At 50.8% G+C, this 22,062-nt stretch overlaps 1 protein-coding gene across 5 annotated transcripts in view; it reads right to left on the bottom strand.

Annotated features, from left to right (window-relative positions):
* ALPL (alkaline phosphatase, liver/bone/kidney) overlaps positions 1-22,062 on the bottom strand; it is a 63,967-nt gene that overhangs the window by 17,455 nt on the left and 24,450 nt on the right. For 2 of the 5 annotated variants that reach the window (XM_010829985.1, XM_010829988.1), the window contains exon 2: positions 3,679-3,842. In XM_010829985.1, coding sequence (XP_010828287.1) covers positions 3,679-3,739 — 61 coding nt within the window. In that variant the 5' untranslated portion in view covers positions 3,740-3,842. Of the gene's footprint in view, positions 1-3,678; positions 3,843-6,825; positions 7,000-11,172; positions 11,276-12,201; positions 12,404-22,062 lie in introns of those variants that run through there. The other 3 variants (XM_010829984.1, XM_010829986.1, XM_010829987.1) reach the window with 3 other exon arrangements.

Below are 22,062 nucleotides of genomic sequence, written 5' to 3'. Positions count from 1 at the left end.
CCATTACTTCCTCCACATTACGGAATGGGGAAACTGAACATCCTGAGATTTGAGCCACAGAGGAGCCGGAAACCCACACTGCGTGGCGGTGCTTTTGCATGGGGCAGGCAATGAGGGCAGGAAGGAAGCCGTTCTCACCTCAAGCCTGGGAGCCGTCCATGCCCCACTCCCACGCAGCAGTCCCATCCTCACCCTGATCCCTTAGCCCACCACCTTCACACCGGCAGCCCCCAGCACCACCCCTCTCTTCCGAAGCTCCCTAAGTTCAGACCTCCTGGCTGGAGGCTCCTGCTGGAGCCCAGAGACCGTGGTCCTTCCATCCAGCTGAGTGCCTTTATGCAAGTTCTTGCCACTTGAATTTCTGTTCTAGGAAAACAAGAGGACGGAGCTACTCACAGGCAGTTCTAGGACCGAAAGACGTAAAGCCTGGACAAGTGCCCTTGGCCAGTGGTTTTGTTTTTCTTAAACTTGGATTTTCAAATAGAAGTTGTTGTTTTTTCTCAATTTCATTCAGTTCAGGCGCTCAGTCGTGTCTGACTCTTTGCGATGCCATGGACCGCAGCACGCCAGGCCCCCCTGTCCATCACCAGCTCCCGGAGTCCACCCAAACCCATGTCCATCGAGTCGGTGATGCCATCCAGCCATCTCATCCTCTGTCGTCCCCTTCTCCTCCAGCCTTCAATCTTTCCCAGCATCAGGGTCTTTTCAAATGAGTCAGCTCTTCACATCAGGTGCCCAAACTATTGGAGCTTCAGCTTCAGCATCAGTCCTTCCAATGAATATTCAGGACTGATTTCCTTTAGGATGGACTGGTTGGATGTCCTTGCAGTCCAAGGGACTCTCAAGAGTCTTCTTCAACACCACAGTTCAAAAGTATCAGTTCTTTGGTGTTCAGCTTTCTTTATACTCCAACTCTTACATCCATACATGACTACGGGAACGAACCGCAGTTATTGACATATCTTTTTTTTTTCCATATTCTTCTCCATCACGGTTTATTCCAGGATATTGAATATAGTTCTTTGTGCCATACAGTAGGACCTTGCTGTTTATCCATTTTACATGTAAGAGTCTGCATCTACTAACTCCCAACTCCGCAGGCTAATGGTTTTGATCAGGGATCTACTAGCCGTGGGCGGGTTTCAATCTCCCTCCTGCCTTCCTCCCACATATGACCACAGTGCCGAGGCTTTGGTCAAGGAGCTTCATTGGCCATTTGGGTGCCATCTGGGTGGTGATGAGCCTCTGCCCCTCCTGCCCTCCGCCTGGCACCAGGTGCACACCCTGGAGCCAGGCTGCCCTCAGCCTCCCTGTTGCCGTTGCTTCTTCTCCAGGTGAGCCCTGTACCTGTTTGCCAGTTCCCTGCTCTGCCTGCTCCCCGGGGCACTGGGAGTCTGGTGGAGGCACAGCCCATGTCTTTCTTACCAGCACTATGCCAGGGTCCAAGAAGGGTTTGGTGGATGTCAAACTGACTCCACGGTCTGAGGACTGGTTTAAGCAACGGTGGCTTTGGACAACTGAGCATCAGAAGGCTATTGTTTTCGGAGACCATTAAAGGACACTCGGAAATCCCCGTGCTGTAACGAATGCTACATGAAGAGTACTTATCAGTACGTACTGTAGGAGTCCGTTTATACGAAGCCCCCAAACAGGTAAAACTCGTCTAAGGTAGCAAGAGGAAGCCTAGTCACTTCCTCTTCCCTGCTTGGGGTGGGGCGGGGGGTGGCACAGGAAAGCCCTTGGCGTCCCATGACTGGAAATGTCCTTTCTTGATCTGGGTGATGGCTACATGGGTACCAAAATATGTCAAAACTCATCAAGCTGTATATTTAAGATGTGTGCACTTTGCTGTAAGTTACACCTAATTACTTTTTTAAAGATTTTTTTTGATGTGGACCATTTTTAAAGTCCTTATTGAATTTGTTACAATGTATCACTTGTTTTACAGCCTTGGCCTTTTTGGCCATCTAAGCTGGTCAAGCTTAGCTAAACTAAGCTTAGCTTGCTCCCTGACCAGGAGTCAAACTCACGCTCCTTGCATTGGAAGGTAAAGTTTTAACCACCGGCCCGCCAGGGAAGTCCCCTAATTTTTTTAAAAAAGGAAAAGGCCACGATGTAACACTACTACACACCCATCAGAATGGCTAAAATGAAGCAGATAAGAAAAATTAAAGAGCTGAATATTTGAAGATTTTTCATTTTGTCACTTTTTCATTTTCTCACGTTTCATCCACCTGCTCATCTTTCATCACTCATCTTTCAAGAGGGCTGTGAGTGCTGAGAAAGCAAGAACTCAGTCTCAGAGTGACCTTGGGCCCCCAGGAGTCACACTGAAAGGCATCATGCGATCACAGCAGGAGCAATGGCCTGGGAGCCTGGCAGCTCAGGTTCAGTCCCCAGGCCTGCTGTGGACGTGCTGTGTGACTGGGAGGCCCAGTCCCTTCTCTGCACCCCAACTTCCTCATCCGTTGAAATATATTCTGCCCATGAGCCCCTGCTCCCTGCCTGACACTGTGACTGCCCCAATAATTCCCACAGCAGCCCTAAGGAGGAGAGATCAGTATCTCCACCGAGCAGATGGAGAAATCAAGGCTCAGGGAAGGCAAGTTGGGGGACTCCCAGTCACATGATGGAGTGAGCTAAGGAAGACTCCCCTTCTACCACAGACACTGAAATGCTGGAGGAAAAAACAATTGAGAACAGTGTACAGCTTGAAAAAGGAAGGCAGAAGGGGGAAAAAGCAGAAAAGGCAGAAGGCAGAAAAAGGAGGCAGAAGGGTAATTCCCAGGAGGCAGAAATTAAGATGGAATTCAAAACCATGCAGGTACACAGGAGCTGATATTGAGGGGCCCTTGGAGGCCCTGAGCAGATATAAAACAGCTGAGACTGCTTTCAGGTACGTGTTTGCCTGGGAGATATGGAAGGGTTGGAGAGAGAAAGCCAGCGATGAAATGTGAACTCAATTCCAAATCTGAAGGACTCTCCTGGTGCCACAGTGGATAAGAATCCATCTGCCAGTGCAGAGGACACGGGTTCGATCCCTGGTCCAGGAAGACTCCACATGCTGTGAGGCAACTAAGCCCGTGTGTCACGACTCCGAGCCCACACTCTATAACTAGAGAATTCCCATGCAAAGCAACGAAGACCCAGCAGTCAAAAATAAATAAAATTATAAAACACTCCATATCTGAGCCTGAATTTAAAGTGCAAGAGCCCCAAACTGAGAAATTAACATAAACACTCTTACAGAATTGATCGAAGAATCAAACAGAATACCACACTATAGAAACACTTTCATGTGAGTTTCCAATAGGAAACATAAACTACAAAAACAAAAAAATAAATACAACTCCTTGAAGGTGAGTTTTAAAGCAAGAATTACAAAATATAAAGAAATGTTCTATCAGGAGTTTATAGAAGAGTTTATAGGGTAAGTTCTATTTCAGATTCCTAGAGCTAAGCGAGACTAGAAACTGCAATTAAAGAATAATATAAAAGGAAAAAGACTGACTTTTCCAACACAAGCACATGTAGTAGCTGGGATGTCCTGCTCTGAACATTTGTTTCCAGCTGTTAAATACTGTGGGTGACTCTACGACCCTGACCACGGACACTGCCCTCATCCTATCCCAGCTGTACCAGCTCTCCCCCTCCCTCCACCCTTGCCCCCAATCCTACCTGGCACTAAGGAGCTGGCAAGACAGGTACCGATAGCCAGCAGTAAGAATGGTGAAATCATGGCGCCCTCCAAGACCTGCTTTCTCTCTGGAGCCCAGAGGTGCGATGGATGTGCGTGGGAAAGGTGGGCTGCCAGTGGTCAGAAGTTAATTGACGTTCCAATCCTATAAATTAAAAAAAAAAAAAAAAGACATGAAAGTCACAGCTCCAGAGGTCATTTGTTCATTCACTTATTTGTTTGTTGATTCATTCATTTCCCACTTATTACAGGAGGCTAGGCATTAGGATGCCAAATCGAAGTGGTCCCTCCATCAGGAAGCTTAACCACACAAAGAGCTGTAGAGGCATAAGTGAGTTCTGTGCTGCCAGCGGGTTCCTTCTCGTTCCTCAAGTGAAGGCCCACTTTGAACCCAGCTGAAGCCCAGAACCCATCAGAGTTTAGCTTTTCTGTGAAGTGCTTCTCAAACTGCAGGATGCATCAGAATTTTCCAGAGGGCTTGTGGAAACAGATTCCAGTTCCCCCAGCCCTGGCCCAGAGACCCCGACTGCATTTCTAACAAGCTCCCAGATGCTGGTGCGGCTGCTGGCTCACAGACTCTACTGTGAGAAGCTCTGTTCTGGAACATCTGTCTTCAGCCTTGAATTATCCGTGTCCCAGTACATCAGAGACAAAACAAAGAGTCCACCTTTTCTCATAGGGACACCTACATTTGCTCTTACAGGACAACGATATTTGCTACGATCTCTTCTGCAGCTTGTCATTTATGGCAAGAGATATAAAAACTATAGAAGCGACATACAGGACAAGATTGTCTTACAAGCGTGATCATTTCCGGGTCGTGACATGTAGATGACTGATTGTTTTTTTTCATTGTTGTTTTCCCAAATTTTCCTTCCGTGTTGAGATGTTACCTTTATAATTTTTTTCAAATGTTATTTTTTAAAAAGACTGAAAGGAGACACATGGGAATGTTCGCTGTGGTTTTCTATGGGTAGTAGGATTGTGAATGACTATTTCTGAGCAGTGTGCTAACTCTGTTGAGAAATGTACTAACCCTGTTGTGTATAAATGTTACTGGAAGATGAGGAATTTTGAACGGCAAGAGTTTCACTGGAAATTAATGTTAGTATTTTCACCAAAACCAAGATAAAAATGATTATTTCATTTGTTATGGGAAATGGTACAACATTCTACCATGACAGTGGCGTGTGAGATAAGAAACCACTCTAGTGCTCGCTTCGGCAGCACATACACTAAAATTGGAATGATACAGAGAAGATTAGCACGGTGCCTTGCGCAAAAATGACATGCAAATTCATGAAGCGTTCCATATTTTTTGCTTTTGTTTTCAAATATCAGTCCCATGGAAATTACTTAAGACATATGTCATAGTTCATTCTATGTGTTAACTTGGCTGTGTCATGGGATCAAAACTAGATATTTGTTCAAACGTTATTCTGGATGTTTCTGTGAGGCTTTTTGTGTGTATGGAGGGATGAAATTAACATTTAAATCAAAGGGTAAATAAATTTGAATTAAAATTAAAAAAAAAAAAAAGAAACCACTCTACTCCTGGAAAAGGGATGTTGATTCTTGATTCAACCCTCTGTCCATCCTTGGTGAGATGGATAAATGCATTGTATGGGTTCACGAGAAGGAAATTTACACAACAATGAGGATAATTGAGAAGAATACACATCAACAGGGATGCCTCCCATGAAGGTGAGGCTGAGCGAGGGGAGCCGACCTGGGAGCCGACCTGGGAGCATAGATCGTGACTCTAATGATGGTTGTTGCTGTTTAGTCGATAAGTCACGTCCAGCTCTAAAGTTTAAAGCATGCTGGTATGAAGACATTTGGAGAACGGCTGGGACTGGGACTGGGGAGCAGGGATGAAGGGGAAAATGAACAAATAAAACAAAAACTGAGCTCACGATAGAAGCCCATACGTTGAGGAATAGGACTTACTCAGCTGTCTGCACCACAGATCCAAAGCAGACACATCAGTAAGGAAAAGAGAAAGTGAAGGTGGCCCCAGGAGCTCTCCAAGGCTCAGCCGGCCCTGCCTGGGATTCTTGTCCTTTTCCTCTGCTAGCCTGATGCTCCAAGAGAGTGAAGACCCACCTCTTCCCCATCGCTGACTCCCAACCCCGAGCACACAGAATCACAGAATCGGCTCTGTAAACGCTAACAATGAAAAGTTCCCCGATTCAGGATGGAATGCTCTGAATTTTGACCCCAGGGCTGTGGCTTTGAGAAAGGTCTGTTCTGAAGACAAACCGGTGCCTTTTCCCCATTGCCTCAGCCTGGGAAGGAGAGGAGGCAAGAATCTAGGAAACCAGGGTCTCCTAGGAAACTCCAGGGCCAGTCGCCCTGGTTGGCTCCTCCTCTCGGCCCCCACCCGGACTCAGAGGCTCCAAGTCCGCTTCCGGGTGGGTGGCCCTGGGCGATGGGCTGCGTGGGGCTCCGTCTGGGGCTTCAGGGACCCCGGCTGCCCACCACCCTCTGCCAGCGCTCTACCAGTTCAGAATGGAGCCTCAGGGTGTGTGTCTGCCCTCCTCACCACCACCCCCGCCCCCCACCTCCCAGCCTGACCGTCTCTGCCAGGCTCCCAGCTACGTGCCCTGATTATGCACAGCAGAAGCCCTGGCTGCGGGAGGAGCAGCTACTTGGTAGGTTAGGGGAGGAAGCGGAGGCTGGGCTTTGGCCCTGAGGACTGACTCAGCATCCTGGGACAGAGGGCCCTGGAGCCCTTTGAAGCTGGGCAGAAAGCCAGCCCTGGATTGGGCCTCAGAAGGTCCAGGACACACGGCAGAGTAACCGGACTGACACAAATCACTGCCACTTCTTGGGCACTCGGATCCAGCCCTGCGCTAACAACAGTGTATACCTGTGATCCCACTTAACAAGTGCCATTAGATCCCGTTTTACAGTTCAGGAACCTGAGCAAAGGCTCTCAGCTAGTCCGTGGCCAAGCGCGATTCAATCTCCAGCTGGCTCAACCTCCTGGGGCCTCGGTTTCCCCACCACGGAGAGGGAGAGTGACCAGTGCCCACCCTTCCCCCTCCCACAAGAGCAAACAGAAGCCACACGAATCCAGGGCAGGATCTCTGGCAGGGCGGGAGTCAGGCTGGGGCGAGCCCTACCTGAGGGGCCGGGCCAGACGGGTCAAGAAGCAGACCAAGGCCAAGGTCAGCACCAGGAAGAGGAGGCTGAGGACTGCTGTGAGGACCAGGTCCAGGGTGGGGGACAGCAGGGCCATCTTGAGCCAAGAGGGCCCCACGGAGCAGCCACCACAACCCGGAACACTCAGTCACATGAGCCCTGGACGCCTGCTCCAAAGCCCTGGGTCAGTGGCCCTGACCTGGCTTTGCTCCTTGGGTTTAATCTTTGGGGATTAGCCCAGGAGGGGCGAAACGGGAGGAGGGACAATCCCCGAGGCTCTCGTCCCCCCGGCTAGTCCACCCCCACTTGAGGCCTGCCCATTCCTCCTTCATGCCCAAACATTATTGAGCACCTGCTGGGTACCGGGCTGTATTCAAGGTGCTAAGGACTCAGTGGGGAACAGGACAGACACTGCCTGTTTTCCTGGAGATTCTTGACCAGCCAGGATAGGAAAAGCACCTACTATGTGTCGGTCATTGTGCTGGGCACCTTGTGGAATAAAAGCACAGAAGGAAAGGAGTCCCTACCTGGGGTCATGATCTTTTTTCTTTTTTTTAAACACTCATGTATTGGATGATTCTGCTTTGCCAAAAGAGAATTCCTAAAAACGTAAAAAATTGTATAGCCAAGCATGGTGGCAACCTAAATGTCCGTCAACAGAAGAATGGATAAAGAAAACGTGGCACACACACAGGAATATTACTCAGCCATAAAAAAAATGAAACCATGCCATTCACAGCAACACAGATTGTCCCAGAGACCATCATACCAAGTAAAGCAAGTCAGATAAAGACAAACACCATTCAACACTGCCTACGTGGGGAATTCAAAACAACAGTACAAACGAACCCGCCCACAAAACAGAAACAGACTCATAGACCCAGAAAGCAAACCCACTGATGCCAAAGGGGAAAAGGCCATGGGGGAGGGACAAATTGCACAATCGTTTTTTCCCAGCACTAGCTGCCGCTGCAACCCATTTCCACGCCCAGGAACCTGTGTCTGCGCTGAATCAGCCAGAGAGGTGAACCCATGTCCAGAATAAGAGCAACTGTCCTTACTGAGCACTTCCAGATGAAGGAAAAACAGATGCTCAGAGGTGCGATGATGGACTTGGAATTTGAACCCGGCCATCACAGCTGTAACCCCAACCCCAGCACTGCTTCAGGTCTGGGGTTGTACCAGCCCTGCAAGGCAGCAAGGAGGCTTCAGTCAAGCCTCAGCCAGGTGTGCAAACCCAGCCATCACCAGAGAGGCAGCACACACAGGCTGGAGGGCGCTGAACCGCCACCTGCCTAGAGGGGCCTTTCCTGCTTCCCAAGTGTCCCCAACCCCCTTTTCATTATTCTTTGGTGGTGGTGGTTTGGTTGCTAAGTTGGGTCCGACCCTTGCGATCCCACGGACAGAGAAGGCTGGCAGGCTACAGTTCATGGGATTCTCCAGGCAAGAATAGGAGTGGGTTGCCATTTCCTTCTCCAGGGGATCTTCTCAACCCAGGAATCAAACCCGGGTCTCCTGCATTGTAGGCAGATTCTTTACCAACTGAGCTACAAGGGAAGCCCTTCATTTTTCTTTGGCTTCCGACAACCTCTCAAGTCAGGATGGTGATTATAGTTCCCGGCTTATAGATTCAGAAGCTGAGGTTCAGAGAGGTGAAGCCACTGGACACGCACGGGGCGTGGGTGCCTAAGAGACCAGGCCTTTTCCGATTATACATCCAGCCTCCTGGGACACCTCAGATCCCGTGGAACAAAGCACCCAAAGTTGGTGGGAGGAGATGCTTTTATCCTCTTGGTGCCAAGGGAGGGGCCCTTCTCCTGGCGACAGAAAGCCCACCAAGCTCACTATGAAAACAGGAAACCCATCGCGCTACTCCCTTACATCTTTTTCTTTCTCACTTTGCATCGGACCCTCACCACACCCTAATGATATAGCCAGGGTAGATGGGGGAAAATGGGGCTTATCACGAAAGCTGTTCTGAGCTGTCACACGGCCAGCAAGTCTGGTTCAAGTCCCAGATGCATCACTCCCCAGCTGTGTGATCCTGGTCAGTTCCTGCATCAGAGAACCCGCTGCCTTCTCCTCCTAACATCTCTCTCCCATTTAGGACGCCCCAGAGGCAGGCTGGGCACTGAAATGTGAAGTACCTCATCTTGCCTGTGTGCACTCAGTCGTGCCCGGCTCTTTGTGACCCCATGAACTATGGCCTGCCAGGCTCCCCTGTCCATGGGATTCTCCAGGCAAGAATACTGGAGTGGGTTGCCATTCCCTTCTCCAGGGGATCTTCCCAGCCCAGGAATCGAACCTGGGCCTCTCACATGGCAGGCAGATTCTTCACCATCTGAGCCGCCAGGGAAGCCAACAATACTGGAGTAGGCTGTCATTTCCTAGTCCAGGTTAGCCTCCCAGCCCAGGGAACGAACCCACATCTCTTGCGTCTCCTGCACTGGCAGGAGGATTCTTTACCCCTGCACCACCTGGGGAGCCCCTACCTGATCTTACTTTAATCCTTATTAACTGAGAGCTGGATACAATTGTCCCCCTTTCCAGCTGAGGGAAGAAAGGCCCAGGGGGCGTGGTGAAGATGATCCAGGGGTACACGGATGGGGGGGACAGAGCCAGGCCTTCACAGGGCTCCACGTGGGCCCCACCCAGGGGTCACCCCTGTTCCAGACTTCCCACCGCAACTCACCCAGGAGCCCTCCCCACCCCCACTGAGCTCCCAAGCCCGAGATACCCTTTGTAGCTCCCCTACGCACCAGCCTAATAAATCGATATGAGACCACAGGAGTGTCACCGTGTGCTCCCTAGCAGTGCTTGGTGGGGGGTATTAGTTATTTGTCCTCGGGAGCCCCCAGTCTAGAGGTCACAGTTCAACAATGTCTGGGCTGGGAAGCGTTCTTTGACCAGATCTTCCCAAATGTCCCAGACCACAAAAATCACTCTGGGTGATTGCAGGAAAAGTCCTGTTTCCAAATGGTACCCAGGGAGGTGCATAGCCTGGCAAGTACATTAGGGAACTTTATGGCGTGATGGAAGCATTCTTTACAGTGATCTGGGAGGTAAAGTGTATAAACACGTAAAAATTCATCCAGGGGCCAGTAACCCCCACCTTGCCCGAATTGTTAGGTGAGGAAGGTCTGTTGATATTTGAGTTAAGGAAACATTGGGAAAGAAGAGGTGTCCTGGGGGTGGCTGCACTCAAATTTTAAAAAAAAATTAAAGAGACATGACAACCTCCCCCACCTAATTAATTCTTAGCCTCCATCCCCACCTCAAACCTACTCAGAATCTCCCAGGGCAGGGCCTGGGAAGTCATCCCACGAGCAGATTAGTTTGAGAAACATTGCCTTAGAGATGATCCCATTGCCCAGATGGGAACACTAAGGCCTAAAGAAGATAAAAGACTTACCCCGGGTCTCCCAGTTCCTACTCCCCATAGACATGCACCGAGATCAGTCAGAACCAGCCCGGAGCCAGTGCCTCTGGGCTGTCAGCTGGGCCTTCTTGGCTTTTTCAAGGAACTGTGACTGAAGAGAAGGGCTAAATGTTCCCAGTGCTTCCGGGGGGCGGGGGGCGGTGTGGGGAATGGGATGGGAGATGGAGGGGGTCCGGCACCACCAGCCGGGGCTGCAGCAGCTGCCTGGGGAGAGGGAGCCACTGAAGATGAGCCCAGGAACATTTCAGCTGCAGGGTCAGAGAGAGGGGACACGGAATCGCTCTCGCAGCCAAGCCCAGCGTCCCTGGCAAGCCTTGCTGGCTGGGAGTTCATTCATTCAGGACGGAAGTTATTTATGGTTTCTGCCATGAAGCAGCCTCGGGGTGAAGGGCTCTGGAAGGAATATGTGGTGGTCAGAGTGGGCTTCAGGTCAGACCCAAGGACAGACTTCCTTGGGAGGGTGGCAGGTCAGGTGCTGGGATGGAGTGAGACCTCTAGTCACTGCTGACAGCACCCCATCTTGGCAGAAAACAGGCGCGGGAGTGCCTGGGGAGGCTTGGTGTCAGCCCTGCCTGCTGCCAAGCCGTGGCACCTTCAGAGCTGTAATAAGATGCCAGCTTTCTCTCCACCACCACCCCCGCTCCCTCAACCCAGGCACCTCCAGCTTCAGCCCCTCTGCACATTGCGTTCCCTGGTCTGGAACAGGTCTCAAATGTTCCCTGCTGTCCACCCGATGAAGTCCTCCCATCACCCTTTCCCCCTCGACCTCAGCTCTGCTGGGCTGCCCAGCACCCCGCCCAGGACCTGGCGGGAGTTACAGCTCCTCCCCTAGAAGCCGGGTGCTCAAGACCTGGAGCACCCTGAAGACCCATGGGTGGTCGCTCCTCACCATGGTGTGAGCTCCTAGCGAGCAGGGATCTTGCTCTGTGGATGGCGGCCGCCCTGCAGCTGGCAGAGCCCAGCGCACAGCTGGCCGGCCGGGCAGGAATGTGGGTAGGTGGGTGGAAGGGTGGCAGGTCAATGCTGAGTGACGGAGGAGGCGGCTCGGCAGCAGGAAGCGAGCCAGTTCCAGGGCTCCAGGTTCAGATCCCTCCTCTCAAGCCAGGGCAGGGGGCGCTCAGGGCCAGTGAGCCCACCCCTGGAGCCTCAGGCGTCTCATTGGCAAAGTGGGAGACAACAGAAGCCATGGATCGTTGTAAGGATTGTATGAGTTAATACACAGGAAGGCTTAAAACAGAGCCCGAGACGTGGCAAGCAGGCAGTGAGTATCACCCGGCAGCCACGGCCACTGGGCAGTGTGGGGACGGACTCGGAGACGAGTGGGCCGGCGAGAAGCTAGCGCTGAGAACGGACAGACCCTTCCCTGCCCACTCAGCCAGCGGTCATTCTCCCCGGGTGCACCACAGACCTGCCCACCCGGGAGGTCCGGGAGGGCTTTCTCGCTCCAAGACTCCAGAAACCGAAAAGCCTGCCTGGCTACTGGGCACCTCCAGCCGGGGGAGGAGTTAGTTAAGAGATGGAGGTTCCAGTTCCTAGAGTCAAGGGGTGCCGCGTGTCCTGAGGACCAGATCCGTCTGTCTGTCTCTCTCTCACAGACAAACCACCCAGCTGGCGGCCTGCCACTTCCTTTTTCTCTTGAAGAAGGAAGAAACAGGGGAAGCTTCCGTGGAGTGGGGAGGAGAGCCGGGCTGGCTGGATGGTGGGGTTAAAATGAATAGAGAGAGGGAGCACTCCGTACAGGGGAACCCGAAAATGCAAAGGCAAGGAGGTAGCAATGTGGCATATAGAGGTCAGGGGGCAAAAGGCAGGGGTCCATTGGTGATAGACGACAAAGTCAGCCAGGACAGACCACAGAGGGCTTTGCTGCCTGAGGTCAGCAGGACCAAGGGCAGGCGCTCGCAGGCCCCACCGGACTCACATGTCTGTTGTTGACCCACTCACAGATGAGGACTCTGAAGCTCAGATGGTCTGCCGCTCGACCGAGGCCACACAGCAGAGCTGGAACCGAAAGCCTCAAGGGTCTGAGTTCTAGAGCTGGAGGTTTTTCTGAGGCTCTCTGGGGTGCCTGGCCCAGTCTGGGTGCCACACACTGGCTCCCCGGGCAAAGGACTGAAGCCAGTCAAGGTTCAACGGGAGAGAGGCGAGCTGGCAGCAGGGAGGTGGGGGAGGGAGAGGGCAGGGCCCAGAGACGCCGTGCCCAGGCAGAGGGGGGTCCGGGATGCTCCCACACGGGCTCCCCTCCTCCCACAGGAAGGACATGTTCCCAGTCCACCTTGCTCACGGCCAAGCCTGGGAGCTGAGTGGCGTGGGGGTGGGGAATGTGTTTTGCATCCGGGGTGTTTGCTGTCTCTTGCCCTTGGGCCCCTCACTCAGCACTCTTGCAGCGGAAGCCCCTCTGGTGCCAGGAGACAAGCTGTCCAATGCTTACTCTCACAGCGGACAAGAAACGAAAGGCACGGAGAGGGTGTGCAACCTCCCCAGGGTCACGCAGCAGTCAACCCCACCAACCAGCTAAGATTTCCGGCACTATTATGGGAAGCACTGGGCCGTCTGTGAGGCACAGCTTGGATGCCAGTGTCTTGGAATTCCAAACATTAGTGGTTCCTGTCAACTGAAAAGAACATTTCAAATTGATCCTATTCTAGAAAAATCCTTATTTTACATACTTGGTCATTACATTTGTGACAAAAATAGCATATCTTTTCATAGCTCTTAGTGGGTGCCAGACATTGTTCTAAGCACTTCACCTATATTAATTCATTCAGTCTCCACAATGATTACACCCAACTTTGGTTCAGTTCAGTCACTCAGTCGTGTCTACCTCTTTGAGACCCCGTGGACTGCAGCACGCCAGGCCTCCCTGTCCGTCACCAACTCCTGGAGCTTGCTCAACCATGTGCATTGAGTCGGTGATGCCATCCACCCAACTTCCAGGTAACGAAACATAAGCACAGAGAGGTTAAGCACCTTATCCAAGGTCACACAGCCAGAAAGCGACCAAGTCAAGAATTCAACATCGCTTATGGATGTTCCTGTCTCCCGGGGCCAAGGGTAAACTCCTGAAGCAATCAGTCAGGTTAGAAACAAACCACATCTTTTCTACCTGCAATGTGTATGTGATAAGTGTGTGGACTAATGGAATAGACACAGCTACCATTTGACTCACACTCACGATTCGCTCTTTCTGAATGTGCACCTCAGCCCCTGCGGGAGGCCTTCTTACCCCGACATCACCAAAGACAGGAGAGATGACTTGCCCCAGGTCACACAGAGAGTGGCTGAGTCCAAGTCTTTGATCACAGGAGGCCTGTCCGGCAGAGGGGACCACCCAAGGTGTGCGGGGTGGGGGGAGGGGCGGACCTCGGCTGGAGGCCTGTCTCAACCCCTGGACACACCCCTCCTCCCCCACCATCCCCCACTTCGGCTGGCCCTCCTGCAGGACCCTGGACCACCGTGGCTGCTCTCCCCGCCTGCCCCCACTGCGCCACGTGCCCTGGCAGCCTTCCCCGAGGAGAAGAAACCTCCATTCCACAGACGGCCCACACAGGCCCTGCAAGTGGGGGGCTGAGGCGGCTCTGGACTTCAGAGAAATGGGCCATGAACTAGTAACCTTCTGGGCGGCAGCCAACTCAAGCAGTATCCCTGGGTGGCGTGTGTCTGGTTTCTCGAATGCCCGGCTCCCGTCGGAACAGGAAGGGCACAGATGTTCCCAGAGACGGGTTTCACTGCCCTGGGCCCACAGTAACAGCGCTCCTCACATTCCCAGGGAACCTTCCGGTGGATGGAGGCTCCTGGCACTCCTGCATTTGATATCCCTGCTGACTCCGGGAGGGCATGCACCCTGCACCTCAGGCAGGAAATACGGGCCTGCAGAGGTGAGGGTCCCAACCCAGGGGTGCGCGGCTGAGCAGAGCCCCCATCGCTTGCTGGCTTTGTGACCTCGGGCACGTCACTTGCCGTTTCCGGGCCTCAGTTTTCTCGCGGGCTGTACCTGTATCACTGGGCGATCACCAGACCGAATTTCACAACAAACAGTAACACAAAGACCCAGGGCTTGGCCCATATTAAACACCCAAATAAATGTTAGCTAGTGGGAGAAGTGATAACAAGGTTGCCAGGCACTAAGCGCTTTCCAGGCCTTCCCTCGTCTAATCCTCACAACACACAGTACAGGAGGTCGTTGCTCCGCCTGCACAAAGAAGTTAAGTAACTTGGCTGGGGTCACACAACTGTCAACAGGAGGACCACTGTGAAGAGGGAAAGGGAAAAGCTTAATGAATGAAGCACCTACTACGCACCGGGAGCTTTTTGTTCAACCTTCCAAGAACCTGGCCCGGTGGGAATTACCAGCTCGGGTCAGAAGAGAAAGCTGAGGCTCGGAGAGGGGGCGGGGGGATGCAGGGTCACACCGCAACCATGTGGGAGAGCTGGGATGCAGGCCAGGCATGTCTGGCTCCGTATCCAGGGCACTGGCTCCCCCAGCCCAGTCACATGCCGGACAACCTCCATCAGAGTCACCATCACGGACAGCAGATCCCGATGGCTCAGCCAGCCCCAGTACAGGGAGCCCTGCGTCAGTGTGCCACGTGTGTGTGTGTGTGTGTGTGTGTGTGTGCACGTGCGCATGCTGCAGAGTCCTGGCAGTGAGCAAAGCAGGGCTCCCATTGTGCGTGCGTCCAGCCCCGTGACCGGTCCTCACATCAGGGTATGGCCTCTGTCCCCAGACCGGCTCCTCCTGGGCCTCCACGTGACTGCAGTCTCCTTGGGACCTCTCCTATCTGGAACAGGCACTTAAGGAGGGGTTTCAGTCACACTGGCCCCTCCCTCCCGGGTCAGTCCCTTTGGGTTTATAAATTTATAAAAGGGGCTGAGGTGCGTGGTGACAGCTCAGAGTTACAAGTCAGAGTCGTGGCTGGTCAGCAAGGGCTGTTCTCTCATCTGTAAAGCAGGGACAAGAAACGCCACTCCACTTCCAGAAATAGCTTCTTGAGAGGGAAGGAACTTTGCAAACTGTCAAGTGCTATCAGATGTTTCTATTGCTTTCTGCTGCTTCCCCTTGAGGACTGTGGTGTACATCTGCTGTCATTTTTGGCCACCCAGACAGAATCCATTCTCCTTTCCTAACAATATTGCAGAGTTCCTTTGGGAAGCAACTCTCCCTTTTTCAGCCAAGTGGTCTGAGTCAATCCTACCTCCAGCAGCTGCAGGTGGGTCCTGATGGCTTCAGATGGAAGACTCTCCCACCTGGATGGTGTGATGTGAGAGTGTGGGGCGATGGGGAGGTGCACTGTGCAGAGCCTGAAGATTAAGCAAGCTCTCAGAAGGTGGAATAGAGAGATGCAGAGAATCTGAATCTTTGATGACATAGCTTGAGCCCCTGGATACAGCCATGCCTGAAGCCTACCTCTGAATATCCAAGTTATATGAGCTAATTACCTCCCCATACTGCTTATCTTGGATTTTATGTTATGTGGAACATAGAGCCTGAGCTCAGAACTCCAGTTTAGCCCACTTTTCTCAGCTACTTACATTGTAAACAACCACATCATGTCACTCAGCTAGTTGTCTCTATCAAAGGAAAAAATCTTGCAAACGAGTTAAAGATGGATCAGTAAGCTTCAAGTGGATGATAAAATGAGGCCAACCAATACAAGTTAGGTCTTCGTGGAATCTATTAACTAGTAGAACTGCAGAAAGTCCATGGAGAGGATTTGCCTAAAAGCTCTTCTACATGCAAGACTCAGACCCTCCGCTTCCAACAGGTTGTCGTCAGTTGAGTTTAACAACTCTTTTACCACCTGGTTCCAAGTGTCTACTATGTGCCTGGTCCTGTGCTGGGGGCCACAGGTACAATCAGCCTTCTAGGCCCTTTGGTCTAACGATGCTAGGTCACCAAACACACTTTCACTATATTTTACACAAAGCCCTAGGAGGCTGGCCTACAAGGGGGAAATTGATGCACCCATTTCACAGAGAAGGAAATAGACTCAGAGGGGTGTAGTGACTCTCCCAACTGCTAAAGAGGGGCAATGCCCCTGGATCTATCTGACTCCAAACCCAGTGCCTTTTCTCCTGGCCTTCTGGACGGTAAGGACGGTGCTAGGACTGGCCTTTCTTTGAGGTAGTTTGCTCCACTTAGGGGCAATCAGAGGGCTTTGCAGATGGCCCAGTGGTAAAGATGCAGGAGATGCAGGCTTGATCCCTGAGTTGGGAGGATCCCCTGGAGGAGGTAATGGCAACCCACTCCAGTATTGTTGCCTAGAAAATTCTATGGACAGAGTGACTGGCACGCTGTGGTCCATGGGGCCACAAAGAGGAGGCCACGACTGAGCTACTGAGCACGCCTGCACACGGCAATCAGAGCGGTTTAAAAAGCCAAAGAAAGCAGGGAAGCCTAGTATCATGGGCTTCCTGTTTGCCCTGAGGGTCTTGGCTCCATGAGAGGCCCCAGTACTCAGGCCCATCCGGCTTTACAGGGCTCTCCTACAGGGCTCACTTCCTGCAGGCTGTGGCCGGAGAGGGTCCAGCCACCACCCTAAAATCCAGGCTCCAAATGCTTTCACGGGCAGCCCATGGTATCCCAAGCGAGCTGTCCTGCTACCTCTGTCCAGCATCTTTAAGATCCAACTGACACAGCCTCAACATCCCCGATATACCCTAGGGCCTTCCCTATACGTTATCAACCAACCGTCATTTGACCACTGCTTACTGAGCACCTACTATATACCAGGGGAAAATCCCTGCTGGTGGGGTGAGCAGACAACAAGAAAACAAGTAAAATCAGTAGGATAATGCAGGAAAATAAGTAAAATCAGTAGGTAAGTGAGATGGAGAAATAGAAGGCAGGGAGGAGAGTGGTATTTGCAGGGGAGTTTTTGTTGTTGTTTTGGGGTGGGTTTTTTTTTTTTGCAGTTTTAAATAGAGAGATCAGAGAAGGTCTCACCAGGAAATCATCTCACCGGAGCCTTCCAATAGTCCCACACAGCTGAGAACTGCAAATAAGGAAACCAAGACTTCAGGACTAAATAAAGTCCATGCACACCAACCTAACGAGCCGTGGAGCTGAGATTCTGGTGCACTGATACTTCTCCCTTACCAAAGGTTACTAGCAGCCCTTTTGCAGCCTCTGAGAGGTAAAGCCACATGTTCAAACCTGCAAGAATAAACGACAGGGCTGGGGTCAGCCCTGGTGCCACAGTCTGGAACTGCCTCTTAGCAAGACCTACAACTGTTTCCGCAGGCCTCGCTCTCCAGCGTCAGCTCCGGGCTGGTTGAATCTCAGTTCTCTTCTTTGCCAGCTCCGTGTCCTCCAAGATTACTGCTCTCCTTCCCAGAGCCCCTCTGGCTCCCTATCTCAGGTTCCTTGAGCCGCTGATTGTCCAACCCACCGTCATTCTGTCTCCTCAATTAACTTCTGGCCCATTACAAAACCTGTATTTGCATGAAACATACAAAAGACATCTTGGGGAAGGCCTAGGGCAGGCAGACAGCGGGCGTAAGTATGGAAGGGGGAGGGGGCGTTCTCACCAAGCTTTCCCATCTGGATTTGTTCAATAAGCTCCCAAACCCCAGACTGATCTTTCTGATTATGAGGCAGAGTGGAAAGGCCTTGGCCTTGGAGAAGCTGGATACAAGGTTAGGTCCTGGCGGTACGGCTTTGAAAGTGATTTTATGTTTGAGGCTGCAATTTCCTTATCTGTAAGACGGGGTTACAGGTTGCAAGGTTGTTTTAAAACATCCTGATTTTGCAAGGCTGTTTTAAAGATGCAATGTAAGACAGGGTTACAGGTTGCAAGGTTGTTTTAAAACATCCTGATTTTGCAAGGCTGTTTTAAAGATGCAATGCAATAGAGAGTATCGGTTAGACAATAATATTGGGTAGAATTTTTAAAAATTTAGATAGAACCTGGCAGGCAAACATCAAGATTCTATGGACTGGAATGAAGAAAAGGTCTGTGTGATGGTGAACCACCACCATCAGCACAGCGCCAGCTGCATTCATTCGGCTCCTATACCCTGAGGTAGGGACCCTTCGGATCAACCTTATTAGACAGAAGCTGGGGGGAAAAGCATAGAGACTAAGCAACTTGCCTATGGTCACACAGCAGACAAGTGGCAGAGTTGGGATTATGAACCCAAATTGTCCAAGCCCGAAGGGTAAGCTCTTAACCACTATGCTAGGTCAGTAAATGAGCTTTCACGAACTGAACTAGCTACTCATTGAAACACAGAGATTAAGTAAGTCCAGAACCTTCATTCTTAAGAAGGAAGGCTCTTAACCACTGACTGAAACCGCTCACCCCGGCCAGGCACCGCAGTAACCACTTTTTATTTTACGACACATCCTGGTAAGGAACACGGAACTAACAAGTCACCACCAACCAGAAGAATTCGGGAAAGGGCAGAGGGAAACACCACGTGTCCTACCAACCTCTCAGAATCCTCCTCGTTGGAACCCATTTTGGCTGAGCAACGTGTGCCCCACCAGTCCTGTTCAGGTTTTCCCAGGTAGAATCCCCTCACCTGGTCAGTTCATAATGTCTACTCTGACTCTGGCCATAAATATGAGTTTTCTTCTGTGAATCAAGCTCAGTCAGACCAACAAGCAAAGTTTCAGCCAAGCAATAAAATCTCCCACAATTATGGGATGGATTTATGTAGAAAACACCAGGCTATGGTAATTTAAATTTAAAGTTTCCTCTATGTTGGGAACAATTAAATCATACTAAGGATAATTGGAGAAGGCAATGGCACCCCACTCCAGTACTCTTGCCTGGAAAATCCCATGGGCGAAGGAGCCTGGTAGGCTGCAGTCCATGGGGTTGCAAAGAGTCAGACAGGACTGTGCGACTTCACTTTCACTTTTCACTTTCATGTATTGGAGAAGGAAATGGCAACCTACTCCAGTGTTCTTGCCTGGAGAATTCCAGGGACGGGGGAGCCTGGTGGGCTGCCGTCTGTGGGGTCGCACAGAGTCGGACACGACTGAAGTGATTTAGCAGCAGCAGCAAGGATGATCAGTCTAGTAACACTAAGACTTTGTGCCTTGTGGACAATGCGTGCTCAGTTGCTTCAGGCGTGTCCAATTCTTTGCGTCCCTATGGGCTGTAGCCCACCAGGCTCCTCTGTCCATGGGGCTTCTCCAGGCAAGAACACTAGAGTGGGTTGCTATGCCCTCCTCCAGGGGATCTTCTTTATGGACAATGCCAATACATAATTTCCTTGAAAGATAAGGACTGGTACAGAATAGACTACATTAGATGACCTGGGATATACTGGGCTACACCTAAGGGAAGTTTTGGCTTAATTCTTATGACTTTACTAATACTGCTATCTATGTTATTTGTATTTTATCTATTTTATAAAACTGCTATTTCCTACATAACCAAATGTTTGAATGAGCCTCTGATAAAATGATGCCATGTAGATCCATATGAGATCAATAATTACAACAGTGTCTAATTTGAGATATGGGAAGAAGCAACAAGAGGGAATCTTTTCCTGTATCTTAAGAGGCTAGTAAAGAATCTGCTGACTGGAAACTGGCACTTTCATCTACCTCTACAAGGATCAAATTACTGCAGCTGCTGACCTTCAACACCCTCCTGAAGGCAGCTCAGGGTGGAGACCGGGAAGGGGGCACTTGTGCTCAGGGAAGAGCTGGAAGAAGAGGTCTTCAAACAGGTATTTCCAGGAGAAGATTTTATGAGTCTCAATTCTAGCATCTTCTCATACCTAGAGAAATACTAACATCATTAATGGTGACATCTGCTTTGGCTATTAAGGAGAATATTACAATTAAAAGTAAAAATGGAGTAACTATGATTCAGACACCCAAAGAAATAACTAGATGACACTATGGTAATTTAAGGCTAGTCCTTGTATTGCCAAGAAATTGTTTTCTGAGCTGTGTCAGACTTGGATGCCACCAGATGTTCTCAAAACAATGTCTGCCGGCAGCCAGTAACTGCAACCTTACTTTTTAAAGGTCTCCTCTTGTAACTGTTACATTTTTAGACAAGGAAATTGTTTTAGATCATACACTAACAAAAAGAGGAGACATATATGATGACCAATAGCACCTTGTATCTATATGTTAATATTACATTTAAAGTTAAAACCTACTTAGATGAGTTTCCCCAAAATACCTGGTCCAGACTGGGTTTCAGGCTTACTCTCCTGAAAAGAAATGAGATTTACTCTATTAAAATTCCAGTTGTCACTCCCCCAACTACCTTTAATTGGGTCGGTTACACCAACATGGCAGACCAAGGGATTGAGGTTTTAATCAAAGAAGACTCAGATCTAGGACTTGCAACTCAGAAAAACTTACAGTTCAGAGTTTATTCTTCAAATTGAGGCAGCATCATGCCACATTTTGACAGGAAGTTGCCAGAGCCATAGTGGCCCAGTTCCCTGAATTAAAACTGAGCAGGACTCTGTGGGCCTTTGGAATTCAGATCCTTCTCTATATCCTTGTAGGGTATAGGCGTCATTCGGCCTCCTTGACCTTTTCTGAGTTCTCTGGAACTCAGATTCAAACCACTGCTGATAAGGGAAGGGAGGCAGTACAGAGACAGGGGAAGAGCAGTCAAGTGGCGCTACAGTCTTGGGGCAGGATCCTGGCGCCCACTCACCAAACATGCGTAACAATACCTTTGAGAACTGGGGCCCCCACCCAGGTGGAGGATGGTAACTTCAGGCTGAATGCTAGACACCTGGCTGCTGCTGCTGCTAAATCGCTTCAGTCATGTTCGACTCTGTGCGACCCCATAGACGGCAGCCCACCAGGCTCCCCAATCCCTGGGATTCTCCAGGCAAGACAGCACTGGACCTATTACCTCACCATCAACGAATCAGAGGAGAATTACACCCTGAAGCCCCCAACCCAGTTTCGCCTTCCTTTTCTGGGGCCTGGTGATGACCACCCTGCTAGGTCTCCTGTTTTGGTCTCTGTTTCATCTCCGACAGGGTCAAATAGTTTCAGGCTAAATTGTTACCACGAGGGTGAGTATCGGTTTGGGGCACAGAATACCTATATGCAGATCTTGTGGAGGCAGGACTACAGTCATCTCAGCTGGAAGCAGTTACAGAAGAAAGAGATCGCTGCCCCAGTTCCCAAGAAGTATCTTGAGTAGGAACTGAAGTCTCTCAGCAGGGAGTTGTTAGGGGAAACTGCCCTGGCCAGGCACCACAGTAACCATTTGCATAAGTTACTCTATTACAGGAGGTCCTGGTAAGGAACTAACAAGCCACTACCAACTGGAAGAATTTGGGAAAGGTCAAAAGGAGACGCCATGTGTCCTACGAACCCTCCAGAGTCCTCCTTGTTGGAATCCATCGTGGCTTGAGCAACGCAAGTACCATCAGGAAGGACTCTGAGTCAAAATGGTTGGCCAGAGACAACCTGGAAACGCATCCCATCACCATAAACCCCGAGACTGCAAGCCACGTAGCGGAGCAGCACTCCTGGATTCCCAAAAGAGTCTCTTGCCTCGTCAGTACGTGTGCCTCCCCAGACAATTCATTCTGAGTGTTAGACAAGAGCCCACTTCCAGACCCTGAATGGGGCCCCCCACTTCCTGAAACAACTGTACCAGCCTGTCAGAGGTAAAAGGGGCTCTAAAATAATCAAACTCAATACTCTCATTTTTTCCCAGCAGGGGCCTAAAGGTCCAGAGAGATAGTGAGACTTTCCCAAAGTCACACAGTCAGTTAGTTGAAGAACAGGACAGGCACCTGGTTTCCTAACTCTAGAACCCCATGCTATCAATGAGTA

This window comes from Bison bison, unplaced genomic scaffold, assembly GCF_000754665.1.
Source record: "Bison bison bison isolate TAMUID 2011002044 unplaced genomic scaffold, Bison_UMD1.0 scf7180017864516, whole genome shotgun sequence".
In the NCBI taxonomy this organism is placed as follows: Eukaryota; Metazoa; Chordata; class Mammalia; order Artiodactyla; family Bovidae; genus Bison; species Bison bison.
The sequence above is the reverse complement of the archived record's forward strand: the minus strand, read 5'-3'. Positions and strand labels throughout refer to the sequence as shown.